This window comes from Orbicella faveolata, unplaced genomic scaffold (assembly GCF_042242905.1).
Source record: "Orbicella faveolata isolate gen_17 unplaced genomic scaffold, um_ofav_v1 contig_2, whole genome shotgun sequence".
Taxonomy (NCBI): Eukaryota; Metazoa; Cnidaria; class Anthozoa; order Scleractinia; family Merulinidae; genus Orbicella; species Orbicella faveolata.
The window spans coordinates 3075928-3103769 of NW_028301547.1; the positions used below are offsets into that span (position 1 = coordinate 3075928).

The 27842-nt window shown below is 39.0% G+C and overlaps 3 protein-coding genes across 4 annotated transcripts; all 3 read right to left on the reverse strand.

Moving 5' to 3' along the window:
* Positions 1 to 311: 311 nt before the first annotated feature.
* Positions 312 to 1878, reverse strand: LOC110058241 (uncharacterized). The gene has a single exon (XM_020764852.2). The coding sequence runs from the start codon at positions 1786 to 1788 to the stop codon at positions 1084 to 1086; it is 705 nt and encodes a 234-aa protein (XP_020620511.1). The 5' UTR covers positions 1789 to 1878; the 3' UTR covers positions 312 to 1083.
* Positions 1879 to 7637: 5759 nt separating this feature from the next.
* LOC110058346 (uncharacterized) lies at positions 7638 to 9711 on the reverse strand. Its single transcript, XM_020764990.2, has 3 exons — positions 9593 to 9711; positions 8952 to 9212; positions 7638 to 8594 (listed from the first exon to the last, which is right to left on the reverse strand). The coding sequence occupies exons 2-3, from the start codon at positions 9166 to 9168 to the stop codon at positions 7810 to 7812; spliced, it is 1002 nt and encodes a 333-aa protein (XP_020620649.2). The 5' UTR covers positions 9169 to 9212; positions 9593 to 9711; the 3' UTR covers positions 7638 to 7809.
* Positions 9712 to 10647: 936 nt separating this feature from the next.
* On the reverse strand, positions 10648 to 25944 carry LOC110058357 (uncharacterized). 2 transcript variants are annotated; one of them, XM_020765002.2, is made up of 17 exons: positions 25039 to 25944; positions 23866 to 23979; positions 23130 to 23241; positions 22394 to 22461; positions 22118 to 22188; positions 21908 to 21990; positions 19514 to 19591; positions 19280 to 19370; positions 18742 to 18867; positions 18020 to 18106; positions 17278 to 17368; positions 16365 to 16931; positions 14699 to 15403; positions 13945 to 14079; positions 13187 to 13293; positions 12772 to 12864; positions 10648 to 12522 (listed from the first exon to the last, which is right to left on the reverse strand). In XM_020765002.2, exons 1-17 carry the CDS (start codon positions 25496 to 25498, stop codon positions 12415 to 12417), a joined length of 3096 nt encoding a protein of 1031 aa, XP_020620661.2. In that variant the 5' UTR covers positions 25499 to 25944; the 3' UTR covers positions 10648 to 12414. The 2 variants fall into 2 exon arrangements, with proteins under 2 accessions (XP_020620661.2, XP_089145023.1); XM_089288897.1 differs by lacking the exon at positions 25039 to 25944 and adding an exon at positions 24561 to 24663.
* Between the last annotated feature and the right edge of the window lie 1898 nt (positions 25945 to 27842).

The window sequence follows — 27842 nt, forward strand, 5'->3', positions numbered from 1 at the left end:
AGGCGTCAGGCAACGAAGCTGACATTAGGCGGGGAAAGCGGTTTAAGACGTTCAACGAATTATTGTTTTTTGAAAAGGAGGTCTTTTTTGGCAGTGCCACTGCTACAGAACAAATCTGGGCATCTTTGGCTCATGCTGTGAAGCAGATGGCCAACAGTTGCCCACTTCCTTAACATTAGGGCAATTACGATTCTTTAGACAATTCCATACCAGCCAGTTGAATACCACTTAACGTTGAATACGATAAATACGTGACATTATGCTGTTGGCGATTGCGTTACATCAGTCATCTCATATCCAACAAGCGCGCGTGGAATAATTTTTGTTTTATTATAAACTCCCCTAAAATATTGAAAGCTAAAATAAAAATGCCCCCAAAAATTACTTATACACTTACTCTATTTGTAGAGCACGGAAGAGCACGGTACAATGGCTCATATACTATGATGGTTAAGCCAATGAAAACTCTTGAAGTACATTATCCAATGGTCTAGTTTTTAAGAATACTTATTTATTATCTGAAAGGAAATAATCCGCATATAGTTTCCTTCAAAAGCTATCAGCATCTTTTCGACGTTTCTTTTTCTTTTATCGTTTGATTGAGTCAATTAGCAGAGAACTTTTCGTAAAAGAACATTTTCTTTTTCCTGGTGGTTTATTAACCCTTTGATAATTCTCATGAAAAGTCCCTGAAATGATCCATTGACAGTTGTTTACCCAATACCAAGATGTAATAAATACCCTTAATGTATTCAGTTTCCCAAAACGAATTTCGAACCCAAAATAATAAAAATAGGAAAATCTTCTTCTAAGAGCAAACCGACGACCCATAATTAGTTATATCGATGGCAAGGGAAATTCCTGAATGAATGAAATACAGAGTTAATAAAATACGAATAAATGTCGCTTGAATAAATGTCAAATGAATGCCAAAATGAACAAATACCAAATACATCCGAAAAATATCTTAAAAATTTGTGCCAGCAATGACGTCAGTTACCACAAAAATTGACCCTTCACAAACTATGTCAACTATAACTGAAGTCAGTGTCTTAAAATAATGTCATCGAGTCTACATTGCGATCAAGGAGTTGTGAGGCTACTTCCATTCTGAGAATGGTCTATGGAGAGAATGAATGGACAAGCAGTCTCGGCCCATTCTTCTGGTGAATAGTGCAGTGACGCACGTTGTTCTCCAAAGCAGATCTTTAACATAGGCGTGTCGACAATTCCAGGACTTAATGGAACACAGGTCAACGGTTCAGGTAGCTCTAGGGCCATTGCTTTGGAGAGGCCCTCGATGGCCCACTTGGAGGCACAATAAGGAGCCTCATTCACCGCTACGCTCCTTCCCCAACCAGAAGAAAAATTGACAACCACGCCTTTCCCTGCTTTGATCATCTCGGGGACAAAATGGCGAATCACATTTGTTGTACCTTTGATGTTGATATCAATAACATCGTTAAACTCTTCTGCAGAAATTTGCCAGAGATTGGCATTATTGTTAATTACAGAAGCATTGTTCAGGAGAAAAGTCGGCGCTCCAAAGCTTGGAATAACCTCTTCAGACCAACGTTTCACCTCCGCCTCGTTCATAATATCAACAACAGAAAACTGCTTGGGTTTGTTTCCTTTACAGTATTCGTCGTTCAGCTGACTTATCTTTTGGGCCGATCTTGCACATCCTAACACTGTATGGCCTCTGGATGCGTACCATTTCACCATAGCAAGGCCTAAGCCTGCAGAAACCCCTGTAATCGCGATAACTTCATGTTTGTTCGACGCCATTTCAAACGGACTGCGCAGAATGAAACTGTATTGCAATCAAACCAACTGAAGCGTACCCCTCAAGACAACAAAATGAATTGATTATTTGAATATTGAACCGCTAGGCATTTCAAGAATGCAATAATAAATCGATTATTTGAAAATTGACTGAGTATTCGTTCCAAGAATACGGCTAACGGGTTCAATATTACATACATACATATACTTTTAATACCGGGCGAATAATCAATGAAATAATCAATTTATTATTGAATTCTTGAAACGAAAAGCGAATTCGATGTTCAAATGATCAATTCATTATTGCATTCTTGATCTCGGACTTGCGGGTTCGATATTCAAATTATCAATTCATGAGATCCAGGATTTGTCAAGGGGGAAGGGGGGAGGGGGGTTGCTGGTACCTTGGGGCTGCAGAATCGATAGTGGATGCCCCGAAAATATTGCAATTTCCATAAGACCTGGAACTAGCAATGCCACAAAGTAGAATTTACAATAAGGTACCTGTCCTGAACGTTTACCATAATATTCACAATCTTTTCCAATTTTGTTCATGTTTTGCTTCTCCGAGATGGGGGGTGGCTAGTCGCCCAATCCCGCCCCCCCTCCTTAAATCCGCCCGTAAGGGTGCGTTCCTTTGGGGTAATCTGGATCAGGGTCAGTGATTCAAGATCACTGAGATCATGGTGTATCAAGGGAACCGATGAATCCACTCTGGTCACGGATTTATGGGTTCCTCTGATGAACTGATCCGAGTGATCTTCGATCACTGATCCAGATCACCCCAAAGGAACGCACCAAGCTTCACTTGGTTTGACTGTAAAGAGGCTGGAAACAATTATCATTGTTCATGTGTAACGAAGTCATGTGACTAAAGGTTCAAGGGATTTGACTTAAGGTCATTCCTCACATTTGTATTGTGCGTCCTTACTGCGCATAATTTATGGCGTCATTAGCGCGCGCTCGTGCAAGCGCACATTGAAAACATGACGGAATTGCCTTGATATTGAGCTCTGTCAGTTGAAAAATGGCTCTAGCTCACCAACGAGCACGGGCACCCCGATTTTTTCCCACTCATTGTAATCAACTAATCATAAGCTTTGCGTGAGAAAAGACTGATCTAATTTCGGTGGTCTTTTCTATTTGGCAGTCGGTAACCACGTCAAGAAATTTGGTTCAAATTTTTAACCAAGGATTTAGCTTTGTCTGAATCAAACTTAAAACGTTTATTTGTGTCCGACTATGGCAAGCCGTTTGTAGCAAAATTAAATCCTTGCAATATATGTTTAATCCTTTAAATAACGGTTTTATTTAAAGATAGAAAAAGGCATTCAATCCAATGGTAAATAAAATTTTTGGTTCAATTCAATCTTTTAATTTTCACGATTCAATCCAATACCTGGAATATTGATTCAATCCAATACCTAAAATATTGATTCAATCCAATACCTAAAATATTGATTCAATCCAATACCTGGAATATTGATTCAATCCAATACCTAAAATATTGATTCAATCCAATACCTAAAATATTGATTCAATCCAATACCTGGAATATTGATTCAATCCAATACCTAAAATATTGATTCAATCCAATACCTGGAATATTGATTCAATCCAATACCTCGAATATTGATGCAATCCAATACCTGAAATATTGATTCAATCCAATACCTCAAATATTGATTCAATCCAATACCTCAAATATTGATGCAATCTTCCTGGGCCGAGCGCGGCCAACAGGAACGAGAGTAACTGAGCACTAGAGAGCACTGAAAACATGGCGGGCGAAGGAGAACTAGATTTAGAAGTTGAGTTTCCTAAGTTTCTTGCAGACATCTTGGATAAAACGGAAATATTTTTTGAGAATTTTGACTCAGAAGTTGGAATCATGGAAGAGCATTTCGTAAAATTCCTGTTGAGGTGCTCGAGGAACTTTGAGGACTAGGATTCATCTGGACAACGATAACAAAGATGATTGGAGTTTGGAGATGGACAATTCACAGAAGATTGACAGAGTATGGCTGAGAAGATATGAGGGGTTTCAACAGCTTACCTGATAAGGAACCGAAATCATTCAAGAGTATGGATATAATTTCATTGCAGGTTTCTTTAAGTCCATTGGGTTACGGGTTCAACGGAGAAGAATAAGAGAAAGGCTAGCAAACTTAGATCCCCAAAATACTGTCTTGAGATGGGGTGCGTAAATTCGCTTTGGCATCTGGATGGACATCACTCTCTGATCCGATGGAAAATACTAATTCGGCTGTATAGACGGATTTTCTCGGAGAATAATGTTTTTGAAATGTAGTGCCAACAATAAAGCAGAAACAGTTCTTGAATTGTTTCTGGATGCCGTTAAGAGAGACGGAGAATTTTGGCCTTCCAGAGTACGAGTAGATCATGGTGTTGAAAACGTTGGTGTGTGCGATACAATGGAGCAGGTTAGAAGAGAGGAGAGGGGCAGCCTCACTGCAGGGCCATCGACACAACCAACGAATCGAAAGATTGTGGAGGGATGTTTCCGTTGTGCTTCCCACTTGTACTTTTACACTTTTTGTAGTATGGAATTGTCAGGCATCCTGGACACTGATAATTCAGTACATCTTTCCACCTTACACTTAGTTTTTCAACCAAGGATAAACCTTGCTCTTTGCCAGTTCACTGAAGCTTTCAACCACCAAAATGTAAGAACAGAAAAAAAACTGGTTGCCATACCAAATGTGGCTTAATCATATGATGCAGCCTGAAAACCCCCTTTCAAATGGAAAGTCATATGATTTTGAATACTATGGTGATGATCCTGATGGTCCAACTCCATTGGACAGTGATAACAATGTTGTAGTTGAAGAAATTGACCTGGGACAACATGATTCAGTGCAGTCATTTGTATTGGAAAGGCTAGATCCCTTAAGATAATCAAGTCAAATAGGAGTAGACATCTTCCAAGAGGTTCTAGAACTAGTGACTGTTAAACTTGGGCAACTGACAATTGCATAATACTACATGTGTGTGGGCTGGGTAAAGAAGATTATGGCCCTTAAAGTATTTTGGCAACTCAGTTCACAACAGAAAACCTCACCCTGTATCAAGTAAATTATTTTCTCATCTTCCTTTTCATTGATATACAAAACTCAGAAACTGCTTGAATTACAGAATGCCTAACTTCTACCAACACAACTAAACTGAAGAGAAATCAGGGCATTTGGTAACTGCCATGTGCACTACTCTGCCTTGTAGATTTTTCAGGTGCTTATCAAAACAGATATTAAAATGTTGCAAGGTTAATTTGTTATCTTATTTTCAAAAGTACCCAGGACACAAGACTAACCTCTTGGTGCACTGGCGTAATGGCTACTAACAGGACTCATGTCACTAGCCAAAACTAACTTTGCACCAGCCAGCCTTTTTCATACACAGCTTCACTGACTTTTTTATGAGTGGTCAATCTTGGACATTTCTTGTTGCATCTAAAATGTTAATAATAATCACTAAGAAAATTTCACTCCCACAAACACGAATCCTGCTTTTCTTGAATATGCTTATGTTCAATCTCTGATGCACTTTTATCAGTGTTGCCATTTTCTTTTATCTCCCTTTAATAGTTAAATATTTATCATATGCTTATTAAGGCAATTATTTCCACGAAATCCACTCATAGTTTCCCTGTTTTCATTAGTTTCTATTCTCTTCAGTTTTACTTTGTCAGGATAATTCTCAATTTTGTTTTCATCCAGTAGACCAGTACTCCATTCCATCATGATTGTCACAATGGCTAGTGAAAGTGCAAAATCTACTATTCAAAACTGAAATGTGTGGCTAGTTGGCAGTAGTGTTAGCCTTGAGCCCTTGGTACCTGATATTATTCACAACAAATTGGTGCCATGTTTGTCATAGAATATCAAGAAAAACATCGTTTTTAGGAAAGAAGTACCACGTGTGGGTTAAATAATGCAAAACATGAGACAACAACATTGAAAAACTTAAAACACATCCCAATGTTCAATGATTGCTGTCTTGTAAAATGTAAAGGTTCTTATTTCAAAAATAACTTAAAGCCAGGTTTACACAAGCAGTTTTTATGAGAAACATGTTTGACTGTGCACACGGCACAGCAAAAATTCTGTTTACAGTTCAAAGTTTAGTGTGCCAGTAATGATTGGACAGCAGAAATATGTACAATACCAAACACCAATGTGGTAGCAAAATTTGCCACAGTTTATGTTATTTGCCACAAAAAGCTAGCACACACAGCTTTTAATAAACAAATATGTTTGCCACATAAAAATTGGTTAACTTACATCTACAAAAGCGGCAGTAATGGAATCTAAATTTTCCGTGTCCCTTGTGTCTCGGTTGTAGCAATGTCTCATTTACCTAAGCACACTAATGGTTTGATCAAGAACTTTGGCGTGTGCTTCTGCAACTTCTGAGTCAAAATTCTCAAAAATTATTTCCGTTTTATCCAAGATGTCTGCAAGAAACTTAGGAAACTCAACTTCTAAATCTAGTTCTCCTTCGCCCGCCATGTTTTCAGTGCTCTCTAGTGCTCAGTTACTCTTGTTCCTGTTGGCCGCGCTCGGCCCAGGAAGATTGCATCAATATTTGAGGTATTGGATTGAATCAATATTTGAGGTATTGGATTGCATCAATATTCGAGGTATTGGATTGAATAATTATTCTAGGTGTTGGATTGAATCAATATTTTAGGTATTGGATTGAATCAATATTCCAGGTATTGGATTGAATCAATATTTTAGGTATTGGATTGAATCAATATTTTAGGTATTGGATTGAATCAATATTCCAGGTATTGGATTGAATCGTGAAAATTAAAAGATTGAATTGAACCAAAAATTTTATTTACCATTGGATAGAATGCCTTTTTCTATCTTTAAATGAAACGGTTATTTAAAGGATTAAACATATATCGCAAGGATTAAATTTTGCTACAAACGGCTTGCCATATCCGACACAATGTATGGACAGTAGTTTAATGCGTGTTCTTATGAGTCCGGGCTCACGAAGATGTTAATTACTGGGAATGCGTTCTTATAATAAGCATTAAATAATGCCAAAATGGGGCATTTTCAATGCCTCACTGCTCCTTAATGAGCATGGGCACCTCCTATTTTATTTCAAAATTGAAGTTATCATGTGATAAATATTCCGTGGACAAAGTTTGAACAAAAATCTATTGTCAGTTTTATTTCAGAGGAATTACCATAATAGGCCCTTTGCAGGATCCGGTCACATGGTACGGAATTAATTAAGCTGGGACGCGAGTTACGTAATGGGACTTCAAAAAACAAAAGAACTCGTACCAGTCCAGCCCGACTTTCCTTTGTTTTGGAAGTCCCACTGTGTAACTTGCGTCCCAGCGTAATTAATTTAGTACCATGTGACCGGATCCTGCAAAGGGCCTATTGGGAATCTCTGGTTCATGCCACTTCAAGTAAGAGAATCAGCTGTGCAGACTGTTGATCTCTAACTGAACACCAATGTGCTTGGATTCTTTAGAGTTCCCTCCCAGCCAGTTTATCAACCCATGAAACATGGTTGCACAGAGAGAACTTTTCAAAATTCCCCAATAAAAAGGAAGTTCTGACCATGTTAGTACATGACAGATACGCGAGAGAAGCAGACTCATGCCTCCACTCATTCATCAAGCCAGATAAGTTTTCAGCAAATTTCTTCTTCAATGGTGTTAAATCAGCTGTGTTAATTATTTGAATTTTCCCTGATTTTTCTTTTAATGTCAATTTTCCCTGACTGGATCATATTGAATTGCTAAAGTTATACAGTCACTTTCCATACCTTAAAAGCTCATTCAACAAAAAAAGCCAGACTAGTTCATGTCTAAAATCCTTTAATATACAAATCATGCTGTAAAACAGCTTTAAAATATTGAGAAATTATATCAAAACAAAAACTGGGAAGCTTGGAAAACTGCATATCACTTGGAACTAGCAAAAATGTTAGCTTTTTTAACTTTATTTACACAAAAATGACTTTTACTTAATCTTATGAAGCAAGCAAACACTGTTTTTGTAGCTTGGTTTTATAAACTTCAAGCATCAGGTTTTTCAAGTACTCAATTTCCTTAGACAAAGACATAACTTGCTCCTTCAGGTCAACATTATCTTTTTCCAACCCAGTAAGTTCTTTTTGGACAAGCTCCTGTTCCTCGCGTTTCTTAACCCGATAACGAGTAGCAGCATCTTTGTTTTGCTCACGCTTCCTCTTCTTTTGTAATGGACTTTTAACCTTAGCAGGCTTTTCCTTTGAGTATGGCGCAAAGTATGTTGGCCTTGGCCGAGTTGTAACTGTTGGAAGGGGTGTCGCATCACTTTTCCTGACAGGCGTTTCTGGTGATGAAGGACAAGAGAAACTCTCCCCTTCTGAACAGGCCAGTGAAGTGCTTTCATCACTCACATCTGACTTTGGGGAAAGGAGTGCAGTTGGAGAGTTCATCTCAACATCAGGAACACTCTGTAACGGGGATGTGGGGCTACTAGGTTGCTCTTCAATGAGGAGTATCTTCTTATCTGCACAGAGTCTCTTGAGTATTTCATCAACATTTGCAAAAATGTTGTCTGCAGACTGATCTGTTGTTACTGGAATTGTGCTTTCTGAGGTATCGGTGGTGTTCTCAGGCTCACTTGTTACAGCAGTGACCACTTCCAAGGTTGTCAAATCCACTCCACCAAGATTTACACATGTGTCAGTCTCTTGGAAAGCCACTGGCTCCGTGTTGCTGAATTCCAGTTTTTCTGTCATCCAGTCAGCATCCAACAGGCCATTGCCAGCTGAAATTAGAGAACATTGTACATTTTGTCAAACCTTGGTTTGCACTTTCAACAGAAACCATCTCCGCAACTATAGACATTTGCAATCACAAAAATCGGGAAAGAAACTATTCTTGATTTAAGTAAATTTAGCTGATGCAAGGGTATGATGCAACCATGACTGTCCGCTGACGAAATTCCTGATAATTTGTTCACGACTTTGTTGTGCGCGTGGGAGGGGGGAGGGGATGTAAGAAACCCTCTTGTTGTGTTAGCTCGAAAGGAAGAGATAAGCTTCAGCACTCAAGGAAACAGACATGATCTACGTAAATACATTTGCGTGATTGACGGAAAAAGTCTTCAGAAAATGATCCTTACCATCGATTTCAAATTCTTGCAGAAGATCTTCAGCTAGCAAGTTAGGAGGAGGTTTCACACAAGCGTCTTCCATAAAACTGTACACGTCATACTCATCTAAGAACCCGTCTTCTCCTATGGCGGGAAGAGGGTCGAAGAGCTCGAGCTCTTCTAACACTGCGGATGTCGAAAATAACGAGATGTCTTCCATTTTGGATTTGTGATAAGTTCTGGCCATCTATAATCGATGTGTGAGAGAGAGCTTGGGCGCGTCGTTGAGAACTGAAACGTAAATCGAAGACCGCCATTAGTTCAATACTAAAACCACGCTTTGTAATTTTATACACTTCGATTCATAGGGATGGAAACGTTCACAGGGCCGATTTAAAGCGAAATTAAAGCCATACACTGTCCATATGTTACTAATACGGCCTTCCAGCTTAGTTTATTCATCTTCAAAGCTAATTATTTATCTTAAAGCTAAAATTTTTTAAGACTCGGCTGTTGTAGTAACTTAACGTGATCAACACGAACGGCGTGTTCTCGAACTACTGTTCTTTCTGGGGTTTCAGCGAGTTTTTCTACGTTCAGAACACACTAAGATCTTTATGAAAGCAATTTTTCGATCATTGTAAGCTTCAAGCGATGTATGATATACTTACTCCATGGTTGTAAAGGGTGCAATAAAATTGCACGAGGAGCTTTGGCCGCAAATATTTCACTCCGCCATTTTCTCGATGGATGATGAAATTTATTGTAAAGTGTACGTGCCGCGTGTCTTGAACCCTTGGCTGATGCAATACCGCACCATATTTAGAAACATACGTGTACTCAACCAATCAACGGCAAGAACTATTCTAAGACGGCCAATCAGTGCTCACATGATTGATGTCAATCAGCCTGTTGTACCTGTTGTGAAACTGGTTTTTATGTGGACTTTGAGATGGAGACAGATGATCGGTTCGTGTGATATTGTACCGGAAGGAAGTTTGTCGCTGAAAATTGAATTAACCCACGGGGGAATAGATCGGAATATATGGCAAAAATTGAATAAAACACAGAAATAAATAAACATTGGAATAAATCAAATATGCAATCGAACCTCAGTAAAATGAATACAGATGAAAAACAAGAAAGCAGTCTTGCGACTAAACCCTCAAGCGGGTCGTTTTATATTTTTTTTGCTCTTGCCGACCATTTTGGGCTAGTCACGCTATCTTCCTTCCCCCACCCCCGATAGGCTTTCGCGACGTGCTAAATCAAGAGAGCGGCGAACGCGCGAGCGTGGGGACTTTTTTTTTGTGAGGGGAGAAGAGGTGGAAAGGGGGGGGGGGGGCGTTGGGCAAAATTCTGGGGCCTGAATATTTTTTTTTCGGTCCTTTAGGTTGTGGTAGTCCTGGTTGTAGATGATTTTCTACCCTATTTTAGATGTAACCCACAAATCGGTTCCCTATTACAGACGTCTAGCAAGTCTTTCATTGCGTAAACATTTCAGAAGGGCTTCAAATTCCCCAAAATTCATAGATTTATCTAAAGCATGCCCAATTTCAGACCAACAAACAAAAACAATGCTACCCAAGGGTTGACCCGCCCCTCCCCGGAGCGAAAACGCGGAAACTACGGAAGTCATTTCTCGCGCGACCAGCCGACGTTGACTTCTGTTGCAATAGCAAGCTAACTTGCCGGTAAAGTAAGTCTATAGAAATTGAACACTGTCTTCAAAAGTAATTGGAACGTTCATTAATGATGCCATCTTTATACAGGAACAAATGTGATCGTAGGATTTTTAATACAAGTGCACCGGGCAGTATACAATTAGACTAAGAAGCCGAGATTTCCATTGACTATCGCCCATAAAGACTTGGGGAAGTGTTCTAATTGTTTTAGCAGACACTAGAGGTGGATAGCAGCCCAAAATCTACATTCTATAACATTTTTCCCTTACAAGGGCAAACGCACCCTTTAGATTGTGAGAGTTGCCCGTCAGGACACACTGGATACCGGTCCCTGACGGTGTCAAAAAGGTCCCGCATCTCGCTACGGGATTTTCGTTTGTGAACCCCAAAGTTGATATTTACAAAAAAAAAAAAAAAAAGAAAAGAAAAAAAGAGAAAGAAAAATTTTCTTTCACTTGAACCTTCAGTTCCTCTCAATTTAAGAAAAACGCCTGCGTTTTCCGCTCAAGTTATTTCTTTTCAAATACTCGAGCCATTTTTCCATAATTATATTACTAAGTGGGTGCTTACCATTTAGCAAAAAAAATCCGGAAATTTCGGTTGAAAGTCAAATGGAACAGTAATTTTCGGGAAAATCTGTTCCGAAATTGTAGACTACCTCCAGGGGTAGTCCTCTTTCTCCGTTCGGAACGGAACGGTGGAAATTTCCTTACCATTTGCTAAATTTTCCAGTTTCCAGTCTCTCATCAGCCGAAAACAATTACGAGAAATCGAATTGCACATGGTAAGCGCCATCTCGTTCGGTTGGTTTGCTGATTTTGGAAAAACCCTTACCATTATTCAACGGTCATCCCAACCGGTTTATTCTGACAAATGGTAAGCACCCAGTATCTCCTGTCATAAAACTTCAGTTCCAATCCATTTCACAAATTTCAAGAAGTTAAAACAAATAACTGCTGTGCTTCCTTAACATGATAAATACACAACGAAATACAGAGAAACATTTCACTACCTAGTTTTCTCTCGGCCACACACGGACCTTTATACGAGCAAATTTGACATGGTCCTGTATGTTTCTAAAAGAAATTTGCGTGAAATTATAAATATTGCCCTGAAAAGGTTCAAAAATTATTAAAAGCATATGTAACATATTAAGGCATTCGTAAGTTACTTCGTTTGACGAGTTTACAAACCAACTGTTTGAAAAGCAAGTCTTAAAAAGTTAAGTTTGGATAGATAGTAAATTAACTATAATAATGATAACACAGAGCAATTTTCAGTTGAGTGTCGTACAACCAAAGCCAAAGTAATCACTCTGGCCAATCACAAAGGACACAGACAATAAATTGAACCAATCAAAACTCCAATTAAATACGTGTAGCTGACGCAAAGCGCGGGAAAACGTGTGCGACCGCGTCACGATCGGTTTTGGTTAAATTACTCCTGATTGAATGAAAAATTGGCGCAAGTTTTTTTAAGCCAATCGTGTAACGTTATAATGCAAAATTATTTACGACAATCAAGTGAAAACCACTCTACACAATGTGTGGCAATCTCATTAAGAGAAAGATTTATAATAACCACTTCACCCTCTCTGCGGTTAAAACAATTTGGATACGTGGGAAGCGTACTCATTTTCAAAGATTTAGACATAGTATCAATTCTCCTTAATGATTATCAAACTTTTTTCTTTACATTGGTGTTGGGAGTTCTAACGTACATCGAGAATCTTCTTAGTAATCTTCTTGATTCTTGTCGGTTCTTATTTCTACACTACAAATTTCCGGTATAACGTGCGCCGTTGTTCTTCAACTGGATAATCTGCGGTATTTCCGAGACGAATGTGATTTGCTGAAGTGACCGTGATGTGAATGGTGACTTTTGGAGAGCTGCCGCGGTAAACGTTCTTTGAAACCCTGAAAAACAAAATACCACCACATTATTATAAGTTCCAAACCTGACTACAAGGATCCCACCAAAACAGTGTCTATAGGCTGATTATGAATGAACAGGACCTGCATCCACAGAACAAAATATTTCAGGGCGGTGGTGGGAGAAGGAACCTGTTCTGACTCTCGCTAGGTCTAAGGAAGGTAGCAAATAATTTGACCAACTATTGGGGATTTTCTTCATGGCAGAGAAACTGGAAGCCAAGCTAGTCATACCTGTTTTGTACTTCGTCTTTCGTGCTCTCGCTGGAAAGGATTGCCATTGAAATGTCTTTCTCTGATATCCTTATTTTTCTTAACCTTCTTTTCCTACGTGAGAACAAATATTAAAAAGACATAGAGGTATGAATGCCCATGCTGCACTGAACGGAAAGTAGCTAGTGCCAAATCGTGCTAGTACCAGCCGATTCCAAACCTGATGATCTGGCGGGATTTAACATTTTTCAATAACAAGAATCAACGATAGTGAAAAGCTGAACTTATGGCTAGAAATGCGAAATCAAATGATGTGGTTAAACAAAAGAAGGAAAATTTTTAGACTAGAAGATCTCCCGAATACCTTTGTGCACTTCCAAAGATTTTCATCGTATCCAGCGCTCATTCAGTGTTTTCATAATTAACAAGTTTTTACCTTTCCTCGATCGTAATCCTCGTCCCACGAGTCACGTCGTTGTCGTTTTCTATCTGGTCTGCCACCGCTGCTGTCCACAACGCTTTTACCTCCTTCCCATGATGCCACTGAGCGGTGCAATAATTATCAATTGCAATTAACAATTATAATTATTATTTGCAAAAATCGATGACAGGAAGATATTTTCTTAAAGGCTTTATCATACAAAAAAGTAACGGAACCTTAACTAAAAGAAAAATCAAAACAGAGATACTTCACAAGTCAACTTTATCTATGTTTCAAGGAAATGTGTTCGTAAGTCCCCCGTAAGCTCCCATCATTCAATATTGATTGAGTTCTTCGAGGATTATATATTAAAAAGCTGAACATTGAGACAAGTGGGGTTGGGAAAGGCGGGGAAGGAAAGAAATAAATTTGGTAATTGTGTTTAAACTTTTGACTAGGATTGTGGCGTTATAATAAAGCAGGAAATCTGGGAAGAAAGTGAAATGTGTGTTGAGGGCTATGTGGCTGCTTTCCTGTGGCAATACATTGTATTGTTAAAGTTGTAGACCCTCATTCCAGACTTCATTCAATCCACAAGTGTACCCTTAAAGTAGACATTTCATTTCAAAATGGGAGACTGCCTGATTGTGTTTCACTTAATTTTGTATCTGGAAAGGTATGACATTTGCACACATTAATTCAATCTGTATAAGAACTTTCTACTGTCTATTTTTGTGGGAAAAACAAAGAAACAAATGAAATTACGAGCCCACCTGAGCCTCCGTAACCATGGAGACCTTTACTGCCACTCAGCAACTGAGTAACAGTTGAGGAATCACGCGATCCATCCCATGTTGCCCTGCGTGCGGCGTTCTTTTTTCTAGGTTCTTCCTCATGGATAATTGGCACTGAAAAGGCAATAGCAAACATTGTTGTAATTATGGCCAGCTCCATGAGCAGGCAAGATGGTGCAATCTCTTTTGCTTGGGATTACCCGCTGTGTCCCGCAAGAAAATAGTGCCCTTTTTCCATATATTTTAAAACCTTTATTGACCAAGCTAGTCCGGTCAAGGTGGCTGGATTGGTCTCTTTCTTTTTTGGCGTGTTTATGGACCTTCACCTCGGTCTTGATCAACAAACATGCCAAAAAACCTGGCCAATATCCAGCCATTTTGACTTTATGCTGGGTCAATAACCCATTGATATATATATATTATTGCTGGTGATGCTCAAGGAGATACACCGCGAAAACATAATGTTCTGTGGTAACCAAGATTAAAAGAAGTTTTAGCATTCAGTCAGTGAACTTATACTTCAAAAGCCTCACAATAAGGGCTTATCATCTTTTATTGAACACCAGATGATCAGCATTAGTATTGAGAATTTGCTAGTACATCAAGGTAATACACCTGGTTGATGATTTCTTTAATTCTCATCACCTCTCTGTTCAACACTGCACAGAAATAAAAGGTTAATCATTTATGACAGTTACCCCCAAAAACTATCAAAGTCAATGCAAATACACACCTCTGGATTGAGTTGTAGGACCATGTGAGTCAACATTTCCTGATTTCTCAGACTCTCTGCCGTTTGAGGCATGTTCATCGCTTGAGCTGGAGCTGCTGTCGGCATATAAAACCAAGCATGGCTTCTTGCTTGGGTTTACATTATTGTCGTCATCATTATTACCTTTGTGTTTCCTCTTATGTTTTTTACTTTTTGATTTTTCTTCTGATCTGTTGTCTTCTTCACTCTTGTCCTTTTTCTGTTTTTTCTGTTTTTCTTTATGTTTTTCTTCCTCCTCCTCCTCCTTATCTGACTCACTAAGCCGGTCATACTTTTTCTTGCCCTCTTCTTTCTTCCTCTTCTTTTTCTTCTCCTTCTTGTGTTTCTTCTTCTTTTTCTTCTTGTCACTCTCCTTCCCATTCAGCTCAGTGTCCCCTCCCCCCTTTGGAGTACCAAGTTCTTCTGCTTCAGTCTCAGGCTTCCTTGACACTTGCCATCCCGCATGCTGTCGCTCTGGGAGCTTGGGACCTGGTGTGAGGATTGTCTTATCGGTAACCATCCACTCACCAGTTTTGCCCATCACACTTGAGGTGCTGCTGGCGTCTGACAGCGCTGACGATGGTGACGGCTGGGGTGGTGCCACACCTGGTCGAGGAGGTGACATGGGACCAAACAGTGGTTCTGTGGTTGTTTTGGGTGTAACTTTCCACGGTGTTGTTGCTCTTGCTATAAGATAACAATATTTTTATACAATTAATCCATACAAGTTCCATTTATCATTTGAAAAAGCCTTTTCTGTCTATCTAACAGCCTGGGATTCTTTTTTTTTAATTTCTGTTTCCCTTTAAGGTAATTCCTCTGAAACAAAAGTGACAATAGATTTTTGTTCAAACTTTGCCCACTGAATATTTGTCATATGATAACTTCAATTTTGAAATAAAAAAGGGGGGTGCCCATGCTCATTAAGGAGCAGTGAGGCATTGAAAATGCCCCATTTTTGTATTATTTAATGCATATTATAAGAACGCATTCCCAGTAATTGTAACATCTTTGTAAGCCCGGACTCATAAGAACACGCATTAAACTACTGTCAATACATTGTGTCGGACCACAAATAAACGTTTAAGTTTGATTCAGACAGAAAGCTAAATCCTTGATTAAAAATTTGAACCAAATTTCTTGACGTGGTTACCGACTGCAAAATAGAAAAGACCACAGTGTATCTGCTATTTTTCTTATTTATTCAATTTTCAGAAATAGAAATTAGATCAGTCTTTTCTCATGCAAAGCTTATGATTAGTTGATTACAACGACTGGAAAAAAAATTGAGGTGCCCATGCTCGTTGGTGAGCTAGAGCCATTTTTCAACTGACAGAGCTCAATATCAAGACAAATCTGTCATGTTTTCAATATGCGCGTGCACAAGCGCACGCTAATGACGCCATAAATTATGCGCAGTAAGGATGTGCAATGCAAATGTGAGGAATGACCTTAATTGAATATAATATTATTCTTTTCCAGTCTTGTTATAGACACCTTTTTGCAATTATTTTGAGGGGTTGGTTAACAATCCAAAGTTAAGAACATTTAAACAGCACTTGGCCTCTTTATTGTCTTTATTCCTGTATACTCACATCAGCAAGGCAATGAAATCTGAAGAGCGCAATTAGTAACTGAAGTGACTTACGTGTAGATTGAGGTGTTCCTTTTCCTTGGACCACTGCTCTTGGAATAAACAGAGGTGGAGGACGGGGTTTCTTAGAAGATGAAATAACTTTTCCCTTCTCTTCTTTCTTTGATGGAGTGCTCTCCTCTGATGACATCTTTGTTTTCTCTTTCTGGCTAAAATGACATTTTTCGTTAACTGAAGAACCGTCAATTTTTGCTGGAGACTGCGAACTCTCTGACTGAGTAACAGTGTCTGTCCTTTTGTCAGAAGAAGCGATTGGAGACTTGATCTCTGATGGAGCATTCACGTCTGTGGAGCTACTTAACTTTGCTTGCATTCCAATATTCTCATCCTTCTCTCCAAGTTTATTTCTGTCCTGTTTTGTCTTGCTCAGATCTGGTTTGTTCCCCTTGTTCAGAGCTTTGTTTGAGATGGTAAAAGTGAACTTGGATCTCTGGGACTGTGAAGCCAGGGGTGCAGTTTGGGCAGGGTTTGTTGTTGGTGTTGTCAATGGTTTGGTCACAGTAGAAGTTGATGGCGGATTACGATGAAAATGAATCCCAGATTTGACAGGAGTTCCAAGATCTAGAAAGAGTAAAGATTAAAACAGCAAGTCTACTACCACCTATACAACTTCCTTATCTTGTGGCTGCAAGTTAAGGGATTTCAGCAGTATTCCAATTTAAACAGGTCTTACACAAAGCAGTAGACAGGATGCCTCCCCCCCCCCCCCCCCCACACCCCTCCACAGAAATCTTTGAGATGAAACTTTATGAAATGGTTTTCCCCTATTTCTTGAGACTGAAGGAAAAATTTTCCAGAAACATGTCCTGAGTTCGTTTAATGTTGATGACACACTGATATTACATGTATGGACCAATTCCCTAAAATATTTTGTACCATCATATATAATCAGTGCAGGTGAACTTACCATTTGGTTGGATGACTTTTGGTAGATGTTCTTTTGGAGTGCCAGGAGTTTTCATCAGTGGTGTGGATTTAGGTGAGTTCAAAGAGGGTGACTAAAAGATGAAAACAGTCTGTATTCAGGTCAGAGTGTCCCAAAAGCCCAAAGCTCATCTGAGTTTAAATAGAAGGAAGGAACTGGAAATATTGCTTCACTCTCTGAATGACATACTCCACCCCCTCCTGCCGCTCACCAGCACCTTGCTGTACTCCTAAGTAGTAAGACGCACTGTAAGAGTGCAGTGCGAGAGTCCTAACTAAGCACGCACACAATGAGCATGGCCTGCACTTCAACTCAGAACCACTCAATCCGGAGAAAAGTGCACTAACCAATAAGGCCAATCACAATCATGTAATTACTCTTGATCTATTTATAGAAAATTCAAGCAGAAGGTGGGACAGTAAAGGGCTGATCGTCTCAAACTCCCATGGGGGTGCCAAGAGTTTTGCACAAAACATTTAAAAAGTAAGTAGAGGTTGAAGGCTGAACACCATGGCACTTGAAGTGTTAAAGGAGCTGAATGGGTGGGTAACATTGAAACCTATTAAAATAATTTCTGAAACCAAAGAGTTGAACACTTCATTCGATCATGGCAATAGCATCAGAAATAATATTATAGGCCTGGATTTGAGATTTACAATCGGCTTACTCCCTTATAAACAACAATCAATTTCCTTTGACAAAAAATTGCAACCTTAAACCGTACCTTTAATTCCTGTGCCGGAGTAAGTTTGGTATAAAACAACAAATAAGCTTGCTGAGAGAGTACTGCTTTCAATGTGACCTGCCGAACCTGGTGAGAAATGTACTTGTTGGAAAATTCTCATGAAAATAGTAATTTAATATTATAATATTACAGTGCAGTATTGAGGAATAGTGGATGAACATTCTAGCTAAGAGACCATTAGAAATCTGTCTCAAGTCAGCAGTAAATGGATGATTACCAGTGAAAATCATGTCTACTCAGCTATAAATTTATAGGCGAATCTTTGCTGACATCACTGTGTACATTTTTCCTCATTAACATATGACTTTGCACAGAGAAGTCATCACGCCTGACACAAATTGACTACGAACAATTAAAGAGCTTGTGAAACTTAGCAATTGGTGAAAATTTTGGCTCTTTGGGTGTCAGTAATATTTGAGGAGTAATTGGCTTTCAAAAACTGCAAAATTTCTGGGTGGCAAAAGCGCTAAAGAGCTCACACATTCTTTGCAACATTTTGAGTTTTTAAACCCACTTTGCACAAAAAGTATTCAATACATTGGGCTCAAATTCCTCTGGACAGTTAGTTGTGCTGTGCCCTGTCAATATTCAGAACTAATGTTCTTTTTAGCACCATCAGAAACTGTATCGATTATGCTAATGAGGTAAATATTGTAAACAAAGACTCTTCTTTTAGAGAGCATAATAGAACCACAACTTACAGTGGAATCATTCATCAGATACCATATGCCATTTGAAGCTCTGACGTAGCAGTAATAATGACCTGAGTTGGACGAGTAGCCAGAATGAACCAGTACTGCATACAAACGGTACTTGATAGGGGCACCCTACAAATTAATAACGATAAACACGCTGAAGTTAGTTAAGTTAGAGCTTAGCTTGTAGAATAGCAATTTAGAGTCAAAACATGCACTAATTATATACACATGTATGTTCATGTAAAGATGCCAACCTAAAAGTTGATTCCAGCAGCAAGCTAGACCATGAGTAGTCTCTCTTTAGCTTAATCCGTTGTGCATGATGTGAAAGAAAACCCCGAGGAAAAAATGGCCAAACGCTGCCACTTTTTTCCTCATGGTTTATTTACATGGTTTATTTACAGGATTCTGACACTATTATACAATCATGCAACCAAGGTCATTTTCTCTAAAAGACTTGAAACTGACTCAAAAACACACCCAGCCATATTACACAAGGTCAAGTCTTGATATCAATAAACTCTCTATGAGCCAATCTTACCTGTGATGTCATGTATGGTCTCAAGTTCAGATATTCTGTATATTCAATTTGCTTCGTTATCTTCCCTCCAAAACTCTGATTGTAATCAAACCTGTGATAACCAAGTTTTTTTAGTGTCCCATTGGCAATCAGTACAAATAACAACTGATAATGTTAATAGTCACATGTTGCAAATCTTATCGACATAACATAAACAGATCAACACAAATATAAAAACAAATGTTCCTTGCATACCTTTTTAATTGTAATGTTAAAATGTTTGGTGCACGGTGTATCAGGAACTGTTTGTTAGCGGGAACTTTTCTCTTGCACCTGAAAATGAAGACACCATCAAGACCTTAGTGATATTAAAGGAGCTCAGTCACGGTATTTTGAGTCATTTTGGCCACATACAAAATTACCTTTAAATGGTAGGAAACCTGAAAATAACAGTTTAATAAGACAAAAAAACACCAAAGAGATAATGATAAACCATAAAGGAACAAGGATGGCTAAGGATGGAGAAGATTAACACGGATTACATATGACAAATTTGAAAAATTGAGGCTAAACTTTTCAATATGTGCAAACCATGACTGAACCCCTTTAACTTCCAAGAGTTGCACTTCAGTTGCTTCACACTAGCAAATACAAAATGACTATTTCACAATGACTGCTAACAACAGGCTTTGACCACCAAATTAAAGTGCCACTGAAACGAAATTTTTGTATGTGAGATTTTTGCTTAGTAATAAAGTTTCAACCTTACTTGGAAACACTGCGGACTTTTTTTTCGCATACGGTAAGCGAAAACTGCTTTTTCAGCCGTTCGAAGTTGGCTGGTTAAGCCCAAAATTGGCGGCCATCTTGGCGCAGCCAAAACAGCCTAGTGACGTCACTGGTTGTATTACTCTCATGCTGCGCTGAAAATTTAGAGTGATTATGGGAGAAGAGAATACTGTTCGAAGCCCCCCAAAAAACACCTTAAGGACATCTCAGAGCTGTAAAGCAGATAATCACAGTAGCCTTAGACAAGAAGAGGTGGAGAGTCGATCCTGGGGCTTTTCAGTCTATTTAATTGGATATTTGCAGGATATTTTATGTAAGCAAGCAAACGAGTGGGAGTTCTTAGATCGCAAAATGATCGGGACTCTTGGTGAAATGGCCACCACTCAATTAAACAATACCTTCACTCATAAAGTAAAAAAGACATGAAAACAAGAGAAAGCGGCTTTTGAAATTATTATCCGGACTGCTGCTGCACGAATCGCAGCAACAACGCTTCGAGTTTCGAGTCGCTTCGCTTCGAGGAAACCGGACGCTTTGTGAGTTTCACTGCGGACGAGATTGTGCTACAGTGACCTTTAGTCCAGTTGCATCTGTTACATCCTACAAGTTATCAAATCAGCAACAATTTAAGAAACCCTCTTCTTTTATGTGAGGGAGCGAATTTAAACTATAAAGGTAAACTGAGCTGCCATGACCCTACAGGTATGTTTTCAGGAAACGAGAGAAAGCGTGACAATGTCGACGGCGAAAGGTGATATATGCAAATTGGTTCAAATTCTGTTTAATAAACCTTCGAAAGGAGTGTAAACTAGTGACGTTTTAACGAATTGCTTTGAATTTGGATACCATTAAATGAAGATCATAGACATAAGTACGTGCTAAAGAACTCAAAGTAATCCATCGACCGTGAAATATTGCAATTAGGAGATACGTGTAAAAGAGAAGCGAAATTCGCGCTTTGTTTACACTGATACGTATGCGACGATAAAGCAAACCCTGCTGCGGATCACAATTTTCAAAGACACATTTTGTCTACCACAAGAACTCTCACTTATTAGTATCATAAAAGATGCCCTCTGTGTACAAAGAAGTACTCGACTCAGAGCTTGTGGACCGTTAATAACTTCGTGATTATGCGGATGGCTGATGCGCTTACGGCTTTTACTGCAGTAAAGTTGCCGAGGATATATTCGAACCTTGTGTAATAGAACTTAGATAAACGTGAGAATCCAAATTTCAGAACCAGGCTGAAAACAGACGACTAAATATCGTGTTTAGGCTTTAGGACGTGATATAAAAGTTGCCACACTCGTCTTCGAAATCTCCAATCGAGTACTCAAAATGTTCGAAAAGTAACTGAGCTGTTCTAATCTGTAGCATTTATTTTGGTGAATCTACACTCTTTGGCGCCCTCCAACGTTCATGATATGTATTTCCTGTCAAGACTGGACAGAAATTACAAGGTAGAAAACTAGCAGGTATCGACAATATGAAAAATAGACTTGAATAAATCAAGTGAAAACAAGAGAGAATCTATAGCGCTTCTTGCGTGAATACAACCAGTGACGTCACAAGGTCCTTAAATTCGGTTCCAGAGCCCGGACACAGTTTTGCTCCAAAAAGTCGATTTCAGCAGCTAAAAAAAGCACTTTCCGTTAGGATTTGACAGAAATAAAGTTCACCATTATTTTAAGCACGTTTGAAACTACAAATTGGGGTAATAAAAGAGAATACGAAAATTTCGTTTCAGTGGCACTTTAACAACAGGTATTTCAAGTCAAAAGATCAGAAATCACTGTTCTGGTACATGTAATCAGTTACATTAAATTTACTGACAAAAGAATTTGTTTGAAATCAAACCTTGGACACATGTAAAGGTTCTCTCCATCTAGTAATTCTGTTTTTACTGATCTTTGCAGGGCTCTCTCTACTGTTGGTACATGCTGGAGAAACAGAAGAAATTACTTAACTGGAAGATTATACAATGGTAAAACAAAATGAGATGACGACGTGCATGTGAATAGGGCAAAAAGAAGTGTCCAACACCTTATCTAACTTTTTCAAAGTTACCTTGATGTCCAGCATAATGTCCATAAGAGGATCAAAAGTGTTTGAATTGTTCTTGCACTTTAAACATTGAACTGTGAACAAATGGAAAGGAGCAAAAAGATAATCACATGCAGAGCTAAAGACAAAAAGGACTACTTGCAAAAAAAACTGTAGACATGGAAGAAAAATGTACAAAAATCTTTGACCGCAAAGTAGCTTTAACTCGTCAATATTGAACAGCAAAGCACAGGATGACATTCAATAAACTAAGCAAAATTCTTTAACTTCTCAACTTACCCTGACTTCTGTAATAACCTCCAAACACTTGATGCACCATTGTTGTATGTTTGGACATTCTGTCAAGCCTGTATGTCAATAATACAAAACTGTTAACTAGGGAGGGGACATGCAGCTAACAGTAGCAGGGATAATACCATCATTTATTGTACAGACATGTGTTTTACTGGAAAATACACTAGTCATAAAATTCATATGAAACAACATCCAGGACCTGGTGGCATATTTTACATATCCTCACTAGAGCAGATATTGATGAAGTCATTTCACCCTTTTTCATTGTTCTTTGTGTCAACATCAGTTTGTCCATACAATGAAAATAAAACTACAAGGTGGCTTAAAGAAATGAATTTTATATTTTCTCAAGTTCAGGGCTTGAAAAAGACTTGAACTCCAGTTTGCCCTTTGAGCAGGTACCTACCAAATTTTGCTTACCCTGGGCAAGGCTTAGTTTGCTCTTTATTGATTTAATTGACATATCTGAGCCCTTGCCCATTGGGCAAATGAGAATGTAAAGTTATTTGCCTGGAAAGAAAATTGCCCCGGATGACCACATGACACCTTTTTTGAGCCCTAATGTTAAAAACAATGTTTTACCACTCGAAAATAAAGTTCATACAGATCTTTGCACTGCCAAGGAATATCCTCTATATATCAAGTTTTGAGCCAAAAGAGTTTTATAATAAATGTAACTATGTACAAATCAAGTATTTGTTATTATATTTATTACACTCACTTCTCTGTGTATCCATCAGCTGCCAGACAGCTCTTCTGCATGCCATCAATCACGTATCTCAAGAATTCATGTGCATCCTCTTGATGCCCAAATCTTAAATGTTTTGCAATGACTAGGAAAGAAAATTGTTTTGTATCAGCTATTGTGTTAAACACTGGCTTTGTGGAGGTCCCAATAATTAGCTCACTAGACTCCCGACTGACTTACAATGCAGATTTCAGTACTAAACAGGGTCACAGTGCTGTATTCTTGAGAATATACAATGCACTCAATTCTGGCAGTAGCTCTCTCAACCCAGGAAAATTCATTGGTACTGGCATGAAAAAAATGCCAATAATAAACTGCTTTCTGCATTGAAGTGATTGATTGCCGCAAAATTGTCTTTTATTGACGTCATTAAGGCAAAATGAAAACAACGCTATGCAGGCACTGATTGGTGTATTCGGACAATCATTTCTCAAGAATTGTTAATCGCAATACCTTGTTTGGTGGTGGGGGTGACTTTCAAACCAGATTCTTTCTAGTTGATTTTTTTCTTTATTTTAAACTTCAACAATTGAAAGCAAATGGTAGACGGTTTAAAATAACTAACAAAACAAACTTTTGATAGTCTCAGTCTTCTCTCTGAAAAGACGACTGGCTTAGGCTGAGCAATGCACCCAACTGTGTGAGGGACACCTGGCTTGCAGACCAAAATTTAGTAAACAAGCCAAAACAGATGACCTGAAAAACTTACATTTAAGTTTCTGAATGATGGCCATTGGTTTGATGGCCTCTCCTTGGTGATGACTGAAACTCCTCACAATGTGTTTTTGTAATTCACACAGCATACAGAATCCCACTGAACGACCTATCACAAGAAAAAATGAATTCATTACGGTCAGTCAAAGGTTTAGCAATCAAGACACCTAAACTCAATCCATGGATTAAGTTTCATTGGTTCTCCTTAAAAGTCTGACTGAATGATTGACTGAACTTGAATTACCAGTATGTGTAGGTCCTGCAAAAGAGCATGTAAAAAGAGTACCCTTTCCCCAAACACAAGCCTATGGGCTTATCTGATCTGAAGTTTGATATAAACAGCGGGAACACTCAAACCATGAACACCTGACATTTTTTGTAATTTTTTAACAAACTGCTAACATTCAAAACATGTTTATCTTCAAGAGGAAAGCTTATCATGTCAAATGCGTTTGAAAAACCGCTCCAAATTTGTCCTGATCACATTTTATCTTCAGCTGATAAACAACAGCTATGCTGACAGTTCTATGGCAGACAAAAAGCGTGACAAGTTTTCCTCTTGAAGATAAACATGTTGTGAAAAAACATCATGTAATAGGAAAACGTCATGATGTCACACAGGAAAAATGTCCTCACGTGGTACATTTCAATGTACCATGTGATTGGTTTAAAACAAATTCACAAGCATACCTAACCATGCTAACTGCAAGCAAACAGAAGAAATAACCGACCTAACTGTGCTATAAGCCAATGAAGGTAACCATGTACAGCGGTTCATTAACACATCTACTTTGTGTAAACAACATCCAGGCAGCCAGCCCCATACTCCCTCAATCTACACCCGTGATGTAGCTTCTCCCTCTGCAAAAAGCCTGATAAACAAACATTTGCACAGGCCTGCCTGACTGAAATTTTTTCTTTTTGCTGGAAACACGCAGATGTTTGCACTGTATTGACTAATTAACCCCTACCTTACAAATGTAAATTCATGTAAAGATTAACAGTAAAGACCAATAATTAGATTATTTGATTGTATTAAAACAATGCAAAGCAAGAGTAAACATTTTAAATTGAGCACTTCTATGTAAATATTAAGTCTAAAATGATAATTCTGGATTGTATGATACGATGAATGGAAAAGAAAACAAAAAACCAGCATCACACTCACATTTTTCAGTGTGCTCTTTCGACGCCAGATAGTTCACCAGAGGCGGAGTGTACGTAAGAACTTGAAGAACCGAGTTTAAAAAACAAGTGTTTCCCATGTTATTTAAACCGGGCCCAACTTTTCGGATCTGCTTCCAGTTCAGCTGTACGTTTTCCTTACGAAATAAAACAACTTTCGGCGGAGGTAACTCGTCATCTGAATCTCTATAAGGAGATCTCAACGGTTCCCTTCGCTGATAACCGTTCGTGTGCTGCGAATTCAACGGAACATATTTCTTCTTCAAGTCTTCGTATTGTTGATCCGGTTTGGACGCGGGTTTGAACTCAATTCTTTGTAACAAAACCTTTTTAGAGGACGACACAAGCTTGGCATCAAGATCCGAAGCTAGTTTGTTTGCAATGAGTGAATCTTTTGAAAAGTTCGTAACGGAAGGCATCACTTGAACGGCGACGGAACTCATCTCACACGTGGGTGACCGACGAACCAGGCAAAGTTAGCTTTACACGTACAAATCTTTTTCTCCTCAGCACGACAAATCTTCAAACTCTTCCACTCACAACCTCCTCGCAGCAACCACTGTCTCACTGTAAGTCTCCTTTTCAATCTTTCGCTATTTCCAACGTTTTCCTGTGAAAAACCTGTTTTTAGTGTAGTTTTGGGTAACGTTTTCGACGATCTTCACAGCTGCAGCGAAACTTTCACAAATCCAACAATGACACGGATTTCGTGGATGGATCCTGCTAAAATGTCACGTGGAATATCATATACATAAAAAACCTCTAAAGAAAAATGCAGCTAAGAAACAAATCAATTTAAACTCATCCTAAAAATGGCATAAAAATCGGTTGTAAGATCGTTGGGACTCGATCGAAAATGGCCGCCGACAATCCCATAATGCCTTAGAAGCATGAAGATCAACGCTCTTTTGAACAACAATAAACAACGATTTCAAACAATAAAAGCCACAGTGACGGCACGAAGGAAGACGAGCGTATTCGTGGCGGGAGCGGAAAAAAACAAAACAAACAGAAAATATTATTAACTAAATATATATATATTTTTTTATATAGTCCACAATGTAAACTACTGGGTTACCAGTAATTGTGTCAGCTATTAAAGTGTTTTATTTATTTATTATCTCACCGCTTCCCGCTTCTCGCTTCTCGCTTCTCGTCTCGCGAGTGTTTCGTGTGCTAGTCAAGCTGGTCACACTTTGCGCGAGAGTTTCTCTACCCAGTCCCTCGGCAGAGAGAGTGCATTTCCTATGTAATTCATTTATAGTAAATCAAAGTGCTGACCAATTGCAAAACCATATTGTTCTGGGTTAATCTAGTGTGATATTATGTTCACTGTAATACAGTGATTATTAAAAACTGAATCACTGGATAATGCAATTGAAGAGTTTTCATTGGCTTCGCCATCATGGTCTATAAGAGCCACAAAAGCCTCTATTTCGGGAGATAAACATGTCTGGATATTTGTCCCCTGACATTTTCTGTTCCGAAGAGCTCACAGTTTTCCGAGAGCAAAGCTTGAGGAAAACTGTGAGCTCCTAAGAACAGATAAAGTCCAAGGACAAATATCTGGACATATTTTCAAAGTCAAATGGTGGTTATTGGGTTTATTATCGTTCTAAGTTTTCGCAACACCTGGAATCTTAATGTTGGGGAATATTCCCTAGTTTTATATTAACTGGGTCATATTCAGTCACGTGACACGTTAAGACCAATCGCGTGCGAGCGAAAATCTACGAACATGGCGAGCGCACGCGTAAATTTTTGGGGCGTTTTTATTTATTTTATTTATTTTACAGTAGAACCTCCATTAACGGCCATCTCTCTACAACGGCCACTTATTTTTGTTCCGGCAGACGGTCCATAAGTTCAATCTTATTTAAACCTCTACAACGCCCACCTCTGCACAACGACAAACGGCAACAGCCACAAAAACTCACTCCAATTCCGACCAATTTCGGGGAGAGAGAACGCCCTAAACTTGACAAAAGCGAAAGAAAGCCTTCTACTGTAGTCACATGACTGCGTTAGGGCTCCCAGGTTGAGGGCTTGAAGTAATTTCTTGCCTCCGTGCGTGGCCGTAATTTTCCAAGGCAACGCTTGCAGAAAACGAAGTCCCAGGCGTAACTGAAGTTGCTCGAGCGGGAAACCTACTCAAGTCTTTAACCACTTCCAGCCAAACCGTCGCTTCCAACATCTAGAACTGCCCTGTCTTGTGAATGAGTGTTTTTGTATGTGGAACCTCCTACAATTTATCGATACAAGATGTATACAGCTAATCGGCTACTTATTCCGGCCGCAGAATTTCCTTTCCTGAACAAAATTTTAAGCAGAAAACGCCCTAGTTTCAAGAGAGTTGCCCACCGTTAGAATACGTTGCAATTTACGAGCAGACTCATTGATGGCCCGTTTACACGGACGCGGTTTCATTTGTTACAGCACTTTTTTTTCCGATGAGGTTACGCCTTCCGCTTACCCGGCGGCGCTGGAATAATTAATGAAACCGCATCTTTTTGAAAACGCCGTTGAAAGTGGAGCGTTTTCAAAACGGTAGGGTTTCAAGCGCCGTGTGAACGGGGGTAACCATGGCTTGTTGAAAACGGCTTCCGTTTGGCCCGAAAATATCTCAGTTTATTATATCTCTCAGTTAGTACGTGCGCTGTCATTGGTCAATTTAGCGGGCCGTATTCCACTGTATAGCCCGCTAAAATTTAAAGCTGTTTTTGTTGCCAAAATGTTTCGTGATTTATCGAACCCGTCAAACACACAGTAGAGATATAATAAGTATCT